This window comes from Apostichopus japonicus, chromosome 23 (genome assembly GCF_037975245.1).
Source record: "Apostichopus japonicus isolate 1M-3 chromosome 23, ASM3797524v1, whole genome shotgun sequence".
Classification (NCBI taxonomy): Eukaryota; Metazoa; Echinodermata; class Holothuroidea; order Aspidochirotida; family Stichopodidae; genus Apostichopus; species Apostichopus japonicus.
Window position 1 is genome coordinate 11,682,654 of NC_092583.1, and position 14,509 is coordinate 11,697,162.

At 38.9% G+C, this 14,509-nt stretch overlaps 1 protein-coding gene across 1 annotated transcript; it reads left to right on the forward strand.

The window, feature by feature from the left end:
- Positions 1 to 717: 717 nt before the first annotated feature.
- On the forward strand, positions 718 to 10,714 carry LOC139964656 (uncharacterized). The gene is made up of 6 exons (XM_071966446.1): positions 718 to 1,102; positions 3,466 to 3,675; positions 4,140 to 4,610; positions 7,170 to 7,610; positions 7,909 to 8,343; positions 8,765 to 10,714. The coding sequence occupies exons 1-6, from the start codon at positions 931 to 933 to the stop codon at positions 9,196 to 9,198; spliced, it is 2,163 nt and encodes a 720-aa protein (XP_071822547.1). The 5' UTR covers positions 718 to 930; the 3' UTR covers positions 9,199 to 10,714.
- The last annotated feature ends 3,795 nt before the right edge of the window (positions 10,715 to 14,509 follow it).

Genomic DNA, 14,509 nt, shown 5'->3' on the forward strand with positions numbered 1-14,509 from the left:
AAAAAATGGAATTTTAACTCATAACAAAGTCAGTTGCATCAAACTTGAAATGGAATCGACATATTCTTGGAATATATATATAGGCTATTTCAAAGGTTGCCTTACATTTTTTTCTGATTTACTATGATGCAGGTTATAATAAAATATTATACAAACCACATGTTACCACTTACACCACAATCTCACACCAAATGTAACCTGCAAACAGTTCGATAGCAGTACCCAGGACTACGAGGAACAAAAGGGCCGATCAATTTCCGCCCTCTATAGAGCAGACGATTATACCTCGACCCCCCCCTCCTTCCATCAGTTCCACCATCAAGTGTTAAAAGAAAAGAAATCGTTATAAAGTGATAAGAAACGATCCTTGCCCCCCCCCCACCCCCGCTCCTAAACATTGTGAATGCTCCTTCATGAATTCGTGATGCTCCTTCATAAATCTTGTTAATCCCCCAGGCCTCCACAAATCAGTTGGTGCCCCTCCATCTTACAGTTTCTTGGCTAAGGGCCTGCCCGCACTTAGCCTACTGTTGCATAAAATAATCAAATAGTTGTAAATATTCTACGCTCTGCAGCACAGACAATCTAAACCAAGGTCTAGCGCTAACGTAACAATCCGATGAAGTTGGCCTCTGAAAAAGATATCGCGACAGGGGAGAAAAAGAACCTATCCCATAATAGTCTGTATAAAGCACAACGTCGCACGGCGTTGGTGCCATTATTTGGAACACTAACACGCACGCACAGACTATATATATAAATATATATATATATATAGATCTAACTGTCAGAAGTACAACCACTTTACTCTGAGATATTAACAACAATTATGATTTCTGTTTGACAATATATAATATCCATTTGAAAGAGGGAGGAAAAAGAGATACGTTTTCTGGACAGTTAAGCCGTATTTATTAAAATATCGCGGCAATGGGGGACCGCACGGTTAACCTGCATCGCTTATTGGTTGTTACCGTTGCAACATGTGTAATATTACTTTGTCTCAGTGGGACAGTTTCATCTCAGAGATCAAACCCTCTTGATGTCGATTCCGTTGTGGGAGGAAATGGCGAATCGTTGTTGTCCTTCTCCGACTATTCAGGTTAGTTCATCTTTTATCTGCCTTCTTTTCAAACTATAGTGTTGAAACATATGTAAGACGCAAGGAATGGGGGAGGGGTGAGGAGATGAAAGGGTAGGATCTGTTTTAATGAATATTTATTGCGTATAGGCAAAGCTCGTGACAAAAAAAAGCAAGAAACACGAACAAAATGAATCATTTATTCTCGTCTTACAAACATTATTCATTTGTGCGCATTCTAGCTGCTGACGGCACATGATGGTCTTTTAACGCGATGCTTGTCTTTCACACTCCCCGACCTTTCCCCATCACTGTTTTGTCTTGTCCATGCACACTCCTGTTCAAACAATTGAGATCCATTTGACAAGCTTCGTGGAGTCATTTATTGCCTCCATGATCACAAGCTAGAAGTGTAATTGAATCCAGCGGACAACAAACTTGTAGGCCCTACAACACAGAAGCTTTCATGAGGACTGAGCTACGACCCATTAGACACCCACGCAGGCTCAGAACTGATGCTCGGAGTACAAACAAACATAAAGTGTTTATTATGTATATATTATAGATAAATTTCCATAATTCTTGAATGATCAAGCGACCCACCGTAAATTGTTCGCGATCCATATTTGGGCGGCGCCCCATATATAGTCTGCGGACAGTCGCTTTAGGCAAAGTACCAACCTGAACCGTGGAACGTAAACCATGGAGAATTGTTTAGGAGAAAAAGGCAGGGAAACATGTATTAAGTATGAGGGTATATAGGGACCATGTGGACCATGCAGTTTGTACTGAGATCAGACTGAACAGAAACCACAAGTACTTAAAAACAATGGCACGTTTTCCCCAAAACTATAGATATAGCAACAGACAGTATTTAGTCTTGTGTGTCACCATAAGATAGGGTGACCATATTTTCCTGACTAGAATCGGGGACATTTATTGCGTGACTGATATGGGGGAGGGGTCTAATGGGAGGGGGTGTCCCCCTCCCCTTTGGAAAATTTTCAAGTGCCTAAGGTGCTTAGATGTAAAATGGTGATACTTAGAACCTTTTTTTAAATCAATTTTATTTTCAAAAATGTACCTTTTTTTAGATGAAATTCACTTACTTTACGTGGTTCTTTGAGAGCTTGTGAGTTGCTCATGCTCACACTATAAGTGTCGTTGTGTCGCCGTAGTTGCCAATTATACGGTCGAAAGAGTGCTAGGCTAGATCGATCTAGCATATTTTTAACAGTGCTCCACTTTACACTGCCCCACCTGTTCCGTTCGGCGCCTGCACACTTGACTAAATTTTGTTTTACAATTATTTTACTAATAATGTGGGATATTTTCAAAATTCCTGAAGATTTAGACGAGTCGGGGACATTTTCGGGGACACTTGTTCATCGGGGACAGCACACTGTAATCGAGGACTGTCCCCGAGAATCGGGGACGTCTGGTCACCTTACCATAAAACTATCCTTGATGATGGGCAAAGATTTAGAGGTTGTTCTTTCAGCATTTGTGTATATTTGATCCTTGATCGTTACTGCTTCCGGCATGGAGGGAAGATATGGGTAATAGAAAAAATCACAACAATCAACTTTTACTTTTTTTTTTACTTTTACTTCATAGCAAAGATCTTGCTACGAATTGGCTTAGGATACTAAATTTAACAGTTCCAACTTTTTTGACAGTATGAGTTTCACACCACGCGTGGAGAATCAAAAGTGATGGCGCTAAGGCAGAATAAATTTAGGATGAAATTTCATGAATGACGATCTACGTCCCTTCACTTATAAATATGGTATATGTTGCGGTATATGTTCTGCATGGCAAACATGCCCATTGTGGTAAACTGAGATAACTGGGATAGGCACCTTACAGTCACGTGACCAAATTACCATACCCCCCACCCACTTGTTCGTCCTTCGCATGTAATCCGCTCAGTGAATACGCGTACGCCGTTGGTGGGGTCCGGGTGGTTAAAAAAAATTCATCCCCCTGTTTGATCATGAATGTCTTAAACAATATCTGTGTGGTTTTGGTACATTCTCAATGCTTTTCAATGTTAAAACCATCTAACGATATAAATAATTTGTTGAAGTTTCTTTTCAATTATGCGCTTCTATCTAGGCGACGAAATGTTGAGGATCAAAGCCTGCTCATTACTTTCTCGCTGATTCATTAAGCTTCGATTTGGAAATAAATGTTTGACTTATACAGTTTGAGCAAATAGTATAATCGTAGGTTTTGGTAAACTTATGAGCAACCAAAAAGTGCTCCTTTCAGTTATTCTGTTTTGCTACTTTACATCGAAGTCGTCATGGGTTGATGTTTTCTTTCTGCCTTTTATCTAACATTTGCATATGTGTGTTTTTTTTTATTCTGTTGTTTTACAGTGTCTGCTTCATCGAGTGACATCGGCGATAGGATACCGTGTGTGTTTAGAGGCGATTTGAAATTAAATAATGACCAATGGACTATCGACTCTTGTACATTGTGTACTTGTCGCAACGGTACCACAGATTGTGACATTATCAGTTGTGGAACAGCAAAATGTGCCAATCCTGTCAAAATACCCGGAGAGTGCTGTCCACTGTGTCCTTACAGTAAGTAATATTTTCTTTACCTCCTCCTTCTTAACCCCTCCTACGTCACCAACTCCTTTTCTTTCCTTCTCCGCCATCTCCTCCTCCTCCTACGTCACCTCCTCCTACTTCATCTTCTTCTTTCTCCTCCTCCCCTTCTCCTTCTTTTCCTCCGTCAAATCTTATTACGTCACCTCCCCCTCGATCTCCTCCTTGCACTTTCTTCTCCTGCGTCACCTCCTCCTTCTCATTTTCCATCTCCTTCATTCTCCTTGCCTGCTCCTGCTACACCTCCGTCTCTCATCCGACTCTTCTCTTTCATCTCATCCGCCTGCTCACTGCCTCCTCCTTCTCCTTCTTCCTGCCTCCCCTTCTCGTTCTCCTCCCCCCCCCCCTCTTTCTTCTCCCTTCTCTCCTTACTCCTTAAATATGTCTGTGTATAAATACATACTTACTCTTGACTATTTGTTTTTTCTTTCACCCAGCAATGGAATTATATGACTTGTTCAACCAATTCACGGCAGGTACAAGGGTTACCGAGGGCAAAATAAACAAGTTCAAATTCGCGGCAGACGTAGAAATATTCAAAGGACGGACGTCAAGGAAAATTCGAGGAGAAAATATGTGGAGGATAGGCGCTTGGGTCAGTAGAAACAGCGATGGTTCTGGAGAAAAATTTTCGTATAATGCTAACGTGCTATCAGAAAAAGAGAGAGCTCATGAATTTTCAAAAGCCAAATCAGATTACGCACCTCCGGACAAGAGATGGAATTTCAAGAAACTGCGTTATTCATTTGACGCTACGGAGGGAGTTTGTGCTGACTTCAAATACTTTTGTATCAAGTTTAATATGACGGATGACCCAGAACCTAAGTTTGATTTGGATTTTACTTACACAGTTTACCGGGATGAGTACGAGAGGCAAACAAAATGCGTTCGTCTGGGGACCTGTAAAGGTAATTCAATCCAGATATCATATGTATTCGTTTGAATTTATACTGTATTTACGGTATTATTTTGATTTACGTGGATACATGTTTGTCGTATAGCTGATTTGTGTCTTAACATCAGATTTGTAAAGGAAGTTTCCCTTTCTAAATTGTGGGTTAAGGTTAAGAATGGCCGACGGCGTTGGGTGGGTGCTACAGAAAAATCCGTACTCCATTTCACACGCACATGAGATTTCGGAGGTGGACTTAATGATTTACACCAGTGAAGAAAATTCTATTAAAAAAAAACCCGATCCTGCATATGGTGACCTCAGATACATACTAAACAGTAGCCTATATACGCTGTTGCTTGAATCAGACTGGGTTCAAAACAACATATTTATAGCGCATTCTGCAATATCGTGATCAGCCATGTGTCCTACAAAATCGTAGGGTCATGTGACGTAATGACTTACGTCCTTAGATTCTTAATTCCAGAGAGTGGCATTTCAATTTTTGAGTACCTAGGACATGATCACTCTTAATAGAGGAGTGGTATTCACTCTTATAACCGAAGAGTGACGTCACGTATAGCTCTATTTGGAGCTGCATTTTAGTTGGTTTGCATTCTCAGAATGCATGATAATTTAATCCGCAAAGAAAGGCGCCATAATGGGACACTCTCAAAGAATGAAATTTCAATCTCTGCATTTCAGAGTTTAATCTTGGTCTAAATTCGTTACTAAAATTGTACATTTAACCATCCCTCGATCCAAGATATCATTTTCGTCACTACTACATTTAAAGACAATACGCCATACATGGGAAGCCCACTGATTATGGGGTTAACATTACACCCCCTACCGCCCCCCTCTTTCCCCTCACCAACGCACTCCCCACTTCAAAACCAACACAAACACACACGTACTTAATTCCTGCTAAATTTCATGGTTAAGATATGTTGCCAGCTCCTTCCGTTTGCATTAGTATTGTAAAAAAAATGTTTTACAGCGAGTCTTTTACATTGATATCAATAAAACTGTAGTATATACTTTGCATGTAAAATAATTGAGTACTGCAGGGATTTTATTCAAAGGGCTTACAACTGATTATATCCTTGTTGAGGGTGGGGTGGGGTGGGGTGGGGTGGGGTGGGAGTGGAGGGGATGGGATGGGATGGGTGGTGAATTGGGGTGGGGATGGACTGGTAGGCGTAGTGGAGGGGTTGTAAAGAACATCAGAGGAGTTATACTTGCATATACGGGTGTCCCAATCTCAGCGGAATGGACGATAGAAGGAAATTCAATATTTTAACAGAATATTCTGGAGGAATTTTGTCCATTGAACTATTGTTTACTTCAGTATCAAAAACAATAACAATAACTAAAAAAAAGCAAAAATCAGCAGAGAGAAAACCAGTTATAACATAAATGGTAAAACTTTATAGAACAGACTATTTATTTGTTTTAACGACGTTCGTCGATGTTTTTTTTTCTGTTTTTCTTTTTCGTATTTAATGAATATTGATGTTCTTTTTTGTCTCTTAAACTACAGTGCTGAGATTCGGTTACCACTGCCTTTTTCAACTGGTCCTGACCAAATATTTTAACATTGTTTTTATCCTCTTGTTACTAATGAAAGAATAATCTTAAACCGCCCACTAAGCATATTTGATGCAGTGTGTTACACATTTGTGTGTAAGGCAGTACATGTAGAGTCAAACCAATGATAATATTTGAGTGTATGTATGCGTGTATGTGTATATGTATATGTGTCAATGTGTTTGTGTGTCTTCCATTGAAAGACGTTCTATGTTTCAATACGAATGACATTCCATGTTTTTCTTTGTTTCCTTTCAAGCTGATGTTTTTTTTTCTTTGCTTATTTTCATCATTTCGATTTTCTATGTCAAACAAACTCATTTCATTTATGTGTTTATTCATTTACAAGCAAACAAACAAAACAAAACAAGAATGATATTTTCAATGTGTTTCTCTTAACAAGAAGGTGCAAATGCGATATTTGCCGGTAGCCTCGTGATCTGAAAACATTTTTCAGACTAATAGCCGGTTGGCCTCATTTTGTGTTCTTCATCTTTTGTGTGTATATGTTATAGGGCCGGTTTCCATTCACACGCGTTTTACATTGTACAAGAAACATACAATACTTAATAACATGTCATACATATATGTATATATCTTATACTATACTATAGGCATAAGCGTATATATAGCTGTTTGGTTTTAACGAAGAAAATAGAGCAAATATCTGTATAATAGCTCACGAATCTTAAGTATAGAACGAGCGAAATAGTCTTTACGTTATAGTACCCAAATCTAGACATGAAAAGGCGATTTTAAAAACGAGCAGACTATCAATAGCCGATATATAGCAGTAACATTTACGAACAACGCCTGTGTCGATATATTTGGTATGGCTTAGAAGAAAGTATTAGAAACTTTAAGTTAGTAAGTTAAACCTATCTAGGTAATAATATAGAAAGCTTTTCTCGTACTAAGTCATAACATTTAGATCAAGTGTTTTCATGCCTTGTTTTGTTTTCCAATCCCAATTTATCTCTTTTAGGAGTGTTTGCCGAGACATTCGACTGGGAACTGACTGGAGAGAATCCAATTCCAGGCCAAGAGACTCCTGTATCTATCGACATTGACGTCACATTCAGGGATGACACACGTGACCTAGAGGGTGACGATCTTTGGCGCGTATCACTCTTTGGTAGTAGCAATCCTTTGGGTGATGGTCCTCGCTTTGGAGAAGTGGCCCAAATCCTCAATGACGCGGAAGGTTCCACTGACATTACCAATGGTGACCCTCTCGATATTGATGGTATTGAGACAGAATTTGAATATGGAACTATTGGATGTATTGATGACGTGAACTACATTTGCATGGAATTCTTGAAAGGGGACGCTCCTGATCCAGAATTTACACTTATTGTGGAAGGAGGGCGTGGTGATGTTTCTCGAGATTCATTGGTGCTTTGCAAGCCACAAGAATGTCAGTCAAGTAAGTACTAGTTTAACCGATGGGGGCATGATGGGGGATGAGGGCAAGAAAAGAGGGAGTTTAAAGATGGTTCATGTGGAAAGGATCATCGGTTGGTAGAATGATGGTCGTTTTGCCACTGTATATGTCAGACATCTGTGTTTAATATATTTATACTTTTTGTAAGGGGGTAATTAAAGATATATTGTAAACAAAAGACGAGAAACAAAATCGGATCATTGTAAGCAAATTCTGAAAAATTCCAAGGATTTGGTTAGAGTTGCAAATCTCAATCTATGCTTTTCCTATCTTGTTACAGGAGTTGTCTTTACTGATCTAGAAGCAACACTGATCAGTCCTGACATTATTGTGGAGAATACCGACAACACCGACACGACAGTCAAACTGAAGGCTACCACAGATAAATTACTGACGACAACGGTAGCTGGAGAGGACTTATGGCAAGTCAAAACTTTCTTCTCTACAAACACCAACGGGAGAGGAAGACGTGTTAACGAGCAGCCACAGATCTTGACAGCTGTACAAGATGACCAAACTCTAAATACTGGTGAGAATCTCGCCTTCAAAGAGATGGACTTCCAGGTGGATTTATCTAGCCTCATCTGTGATGAGGTTCCATTCATGTGCTTCGAATTGGCGAAAAATCCTGCTTCCAGTATTGACTATACATTTGAGACACAGCCAGTACAAGATCCATTTGTGGACTGCCTTAGCATGGAAGATGTTTGCAAAGGTAAGAGTTATTTTTTGGACTTTCAACAGACCCAACCAAATTCCATTTGCGTTATTCCAACTCGCCAATGTTAGCGTACGTAAAATTGCTAAATGTGTTTCAAAAAGTGATTCCCTGTTTTCTTTTTTAAACCTATCAAATAAATGCCGGAGATCGAAAAGTGTGGAAACTTGGATATTCTGGCATGCCCATGTCATAGTTTAAAAGCACATACCGTTAGATTCTATCTTCTAATGAGATTTTACATAAAAAGATGCGTGATGATAAACAAAAGCTTAGAGTTGAAAAAAATTGCTCTTTTTTTGAAGTACGGTGACCTACTCATAAAAATGACTGCCATCACTTCTTGATTTTCTACAGTTATTGCCAAACACTTAACTGTACTTATGAATATCTTCTTCATCTTTATTTTTCCATTCAGGTGTTGTCTTCACCGAGTTAGAATGGTCTCGAGAAATCCCAGAAGATCACGTACCTGGAACTGACTCCCCTCTCTTCATTGAAGCAAGTGTTGACGTTGAACCTTACAGCCGAGAGGTGACAGGTGTAGATCTGTGGCAAGTCTCCGTATTTGCAAGCCGCGACATGTTAGGAAACGAGCGCCGTGATCCTATCTATTCCGACGTATTGACCCCCATCGACGCCGCGACCACCCTACCGCAGGGTGGACCTCTTACATTCCCCACCTTGGAGACCCCTCCCTTTGCTGTAGATAAAATGGGTTGTGGAGAATTCCGGTATCTTTGCGTAGAATTCCAAAAGGGTGATAGCCCTATCCCCGACTTCACCTATGAAACCATATCAGGTGAAGACACCATCGTAAAATGTCGTCCCGAAGATTGTGCAGGTATGTAGTCAAGTTCACGGCTAGTGCAGTGGGGGAAGACACATTGGAAGTGGCAATCCAACTAAATTAGCGATGGTATTCATGAATATTCAAAATTCTGCCAATAAAGAGCAATACAAGCCAAAACAAAATAGTGTTTGCCGATTTCTGAGGGAGGAAAGTGGGATGATTTGAAAGTAACAAGAAACTTGCAATTATAAAACAATGGAAAGAATGAAGAGAATAGAAAATGAGGTTCTTTCTGATTTGGTGGTGGGATGTTGGCAGAGACGATTGGTTAGCCCCAAAAGGAGCATATGAAAAGAATATTCAACGGGTTTTGGTACTGAGAAGTGATATGTATTTATTATAGGTAAATGCAAATAAAGTCTTTTGGAAGGGGTTAAAAGGAAATGGAAGGGCAAAAACGGGTTACGAAAACTGGAAGTTTTAAGGCTCTATTTTCATAATTATGTACCTCCGACGAGAATATGGACGAGTCCATTCAGGTATGGGTGTCATGTTTTTTTGTTTTTTTTTAGTTTACAGAGTTTAAGCTAAGTCTTTCAAATCAGTATTTAAGATAAGATAGGCTTATATTTCTATGAAATACACAACACAAATATACACACACGGATTGAAATGAAAGAGTAAATACAACAAATCCGTGCCTTTAAGAAGGAAAAATACGACAATTACAACAACAACAAAAACACCTTCCGGAACTCTGCGATTAAAGCTGAAGATGAACTCGTGACCTCGCGACGAATCCACTGTTTTGTATCGTCCTTGTATCGTCCCGTTTTTACCATTCAGTCCTTTTTTTTCTCTCTCTCGAGGCTACCGGCAGATCTAACGCATGCATTTCTTTCCCTCACATTTCATTTTCTTGTTTTGTCCAACTGTGATCAAACTGTATCGTCTTGTAACTTTTGTCTTCTGCATGATGATGCACAGATATGGCGAGTGTAGTTGCTGAATGATGATGTAACGGTGTGAAAGGTCACTGGTGCTTATGCACTGGCTTGAGTGTTGGTTTGCTGATGGGAATGAGTGACATTATCGCATAAAACAATTGCGCATTTTTCCTTTCCATTAATGAGTATATAAATCATTAATTAACTGATTTTAATATTAATTATTCAAGGTTTGCAGCTCTTTCTGTGACAGGTAAAGATTAACCAAGCTTGATGAGTATTCATAATATATGTATCCCTCAACATGTGAGTAACTCTTTCTACTTCAGTTTTATTTATTCATTGTATACTCAATCAAATATTTGCGAATTATATTAATACAAAACTGTAACTAATGGATACATGTTCACTCTATTATAAAAAAAAAATGTATAACTCACGAATAATATTATTTATTTTAAAATGCATTCTCAAATATTTGCTATTTTCACACGGCCGCTGGTTTCAATAAAAATGCATTATTGGGGTATTGGTATTATTCAAATGTTAAACGCATGATACATATGAATAACAGCTGGTACTAATACTAACACCATTAATCAACCGTTTCTTTCTTTACACATAAAAACCAAAACAATTGCTAAACGGCCAGAAACGCACGGCTGGCAGCGGGACCCGGAACAAGATATGGCGGCGCTCACAGAAGCTGTGTATATTTAATAGGTTGGTTAAGTAACAACGCGTTTCAACGCATTATATATATTCTTCCTGTTTTAATCAGTATTTTTAACAACGCTGTGATTATCTCATTTCTATTTTTCCCTTTCTTCTTTGTGCTTTACAAATCAAGTATTGTATGACTATATGTGTGCCTACGCACAAAGTCTACTCGCGTTGCATACACAAGTCAGTTCTGCGAAATGCAGAGAAACAAAAAACCGATCGCAAGCTAGTTTTTGCAAGCACATACAAAACTCTTGATAGGCTTCAAAGCCTATGATATGGCTTCAATGCCTTGATAGGCTTCAAAGCCTAGCCTCTCTATCTCTCTCTCTCTCTCTCACGTGTATTCAAAAATACAACTTTGTAAACTTATTCTTTTTTATGTATTAAGTGAGGGGAAAATACCACTGTGAACATTAAATGACGCACAGCACTTTTATTCCGCTCTTTCCTTCCGTAATATCATAATATTTGTGCAGTCAGGTCGTTATTTCATGATTTACAGCGCAGGGGGATTTGTTTTCACAGTGACGGAGGAGATCAAGATTCAACTCGAGATGGGTAGATGTACGACGAAAAAGAAGAAGAGGAACTTCCTGGGAAAGAGGAAGTTCACTTAAATTCATTTCGAACTCAGTAAGTAAGGGTCAATATCAAATGATCGGTGTTACTCCTTGTGGTTTTCTAATTAAATTAATCACAAGAAAACGAAATCGCCATTCTGTTTTGCAACTTTGTAGCTGATTTGGTTTTGCTTTTTACATTATAATATATTTTCTTCCAGATTCCACCTTTATTCACAGATACTGTTTCAAGAGAATTGTTTTTTCTCTAAGGTGTGTATGATAATTGTTTGTATTATAGCCTATACAAACCATTGTATTTGTCTGATTCTCTCTCTCTCTCCCACGTATAATATACGATATATAAACCCGCGTTTTGACGTTATCGTTTCGCGCAACCCGTACCACTCGAAAATATCAAACGAATTACTACCGGTTAAATCTTCTGGATTCTTTTTTCATTCGTTGTTTTGTTTTCTTCGTGACATTTAAAAAAAAAGGTTCTGGGAATATGACCCAATATGATGTACCAGAAGAGGTATACCTACGCCTTTCTTTAAATTTCATATTGCCACTGTAATAATTACATATCATTTCTTGCTTCCTTACCATTGATATTACTTCAGCAGACTATAGGCGATCGGCAATTAACCAAAATTGTGACGTCATGACTTGACTATTCCATTTCCTCGTGGTGAACGAAATGATGTACTCCTGTGACTGTCTCCTACACTACCAAAGCTTTCGGTACCCGAGTATTCTATGAACTACCAGAAGAAAAAGATAGATTTAATATCATTGCGCAAGCCATTTGTTTTATGTTCTACCCTCCTTCCATCCAGGCTATATCGACAAGATATAGGACCAAATCATACCTCTTCACCAACTCTCCATTCCACCTTTGGGATGCCAGTTAAAGTGCGATCGGACAAATGGGGAGAATTCTCTGGTCTGTTTACTTGTATGATGGGTCACCACCCACTGCGTGGCGCAGAAGGAACATTTTCATAACCGGGAGAAGTGTACAAAACCACTGAGAGGAAGGAACGGTTCGGGCGAGATATGTGCACAGTATGTATTTTAAGTGAAATGATAATACTCACAATATCGTTCAATGACATTGCTTTATTTACAATTATTACAGAATATACTCTTAAATGTTGAGATTTTATTGGTCGCCAAAATTTCATCATTTAATTCGAAATTGGTTAATAAAGGGAATCAAATTAAAAAGCTGTACAATACTACATACCTAGCTAGCTGGAACAATGTTGTTAGCACCACCCGACCCCCACCCAACCCCCTCATTGAGTTAGTATGTGCATGGCAGCAATATATGACGTGACGAACAACCTTGTAAACATGGTAACTCAAATAGTATAGGCATACATCTTGATTGACGTTCGTACAGGTATCGTGCACACTACAAGTTAGAGCAGTGCACATCCGACTGAGAGGTTAACCATTGCCGGAAAATAGCCCTAAAGTGACCTACTGTATTGTTTTGTTGTTGTTGTTTTTTTTTGGCATTTTCTGAGTCATCACCATTCTTTTTCATTGCTTGAATGTTAAAGAGGATGAAATAAATGGTCTAAAAATCAAGAGGATTTGAAGGTGATTTAAGGTATTTTAGAACATCTTGGTGGAGACAAGAAGATTACACAGCGACAGCTGGCAGATGGGTTATAGGGAGTACTATGATAAACTTTGAGCTCTTCTCTAACCATGGATCTGTTTTACCTCCATGTTCTAACTAAATATCTAAACGTTCATGATGCCAAAAGTGGAATGTGTTTTGATAGCCCGCGGCCTGCAGCTATCATATAGTGGGTAGGACATGTCAGTTGAATACTTCTATCTATGCTCTAGGGGCCTTGGCAAAGTGACGAGTTTAGTGTGTAAGTCAATGGGAGCAATTCATTGTGGTATGAAACCTATACATGGTATGTACAACGTCACTGTGCCTTAGTTCAACCATCGTATTGAACTCGGTGGAGGGCAACGGTAACTATAGGTGCCCAAAATGTGAATTCTTTGTGAAAAAAAGTAAAGCTTTGGTTAAGCTTCATACTTGGTATCATATAGATCCACATAAGAATGCTTTATGTTTTCTGTGCAGTTCAAGGTCATTGAGGTCAACAGAAGACAACGTCTAAAATCATTGTAAACACGCAAACTCGTGAAGTTAATCATGAATGAACTTGATAATTGATCTGTTGGTTCGGTGTTGCTGATCACTTGAAGTCAATGATGTCACCCCTTAAAATTTCTGTGTGTAGTGTTACTGTAGAAATGTTCTCAATTAAATTTCAAGGCTTTCGCTAAGCCCAAACTGGCTTTCTGTCTTTTTTCCCCAGGGATGAATCAGTAAATTCTACAATCTCTTTTGCAAGATAGGAAGACACGGGGGTGCTAGATTGCAGTAATGACATTCATTTGGTAGCTCGTCACTACGTGTTTCTTCCAATTATTCAACAACGACTAGATGCTTGTTAAGCCGAGTTTTATCCAGCAGGAAATCCGTACAGAACACAACAGATCACCATTGCAGCTATGGCACACTGGGGTAGTAGATCGCGGGCATCCTTTAGAGGTTATTTACAAAGGTGATTGGTCTTTTTTCTGTTCGAGACGTTTGCTGTTGTGTGTGCCAGGTCAATATAACATAGATTCCTAAACTGTATTGCTATAGAACAACTTGTTAAAGTAAGATTCCAAATTTCAGTTAAAATGTTGAATTGGAAGCCACCCGACGTGTAAGTTGTATTCCATAAGCCCTTGCGGGTTTCTCCCACATTTTTGGTCGCTTAAGCGTCGTAAAAATAACAACTGATTATTATTATTATTATTAAGTACATAAGGGTCCTATAAAAGAGTACAAAAAAGCCATAGTCAGGTGGCGATATGTTACTGTATGGAATAATTGGAATTTCAACCCAATATTACTACCCCATTTAGTGTTGGTATTTTTGGTCTTGATTGTGGCTATGGGTATGAACTATGAACTCAATGTGTTTGGGTTTTTTTTATTAATATAGATACATTTAATGTGAACTTAAACATATTCTTGATAAAGGCTCGATTGCATGGAAGTCAGTAGTACCTCTTAATGACTCCATCTCTTGACTGACCTCAAG

Bases quoted from the DNA above. Each gene is read 5' to 3' on its own strand.
- LOC139964656 (XM_071966446.1), top strand. From the start codon at position 931: ATGGGGGACCGCACGGTTAACCTGCATCGCTTATTGGTTGTTACCGTT. The intron at 7,611-7,908 runs GTAAGTACTAGT...ATCTTGTTACAG, and splicing joins GCCACAAGAATGTCAGTCAA to GAGTTGTCTTTACTGATCTA. The intron at 8,344-8,764 runs GTAAGAGTTATT...TTTTCCATTCAG, and splicing joins CATGGAAGATGTTTGCAAAG to GTGTTGTCTTCACCGAGTTA.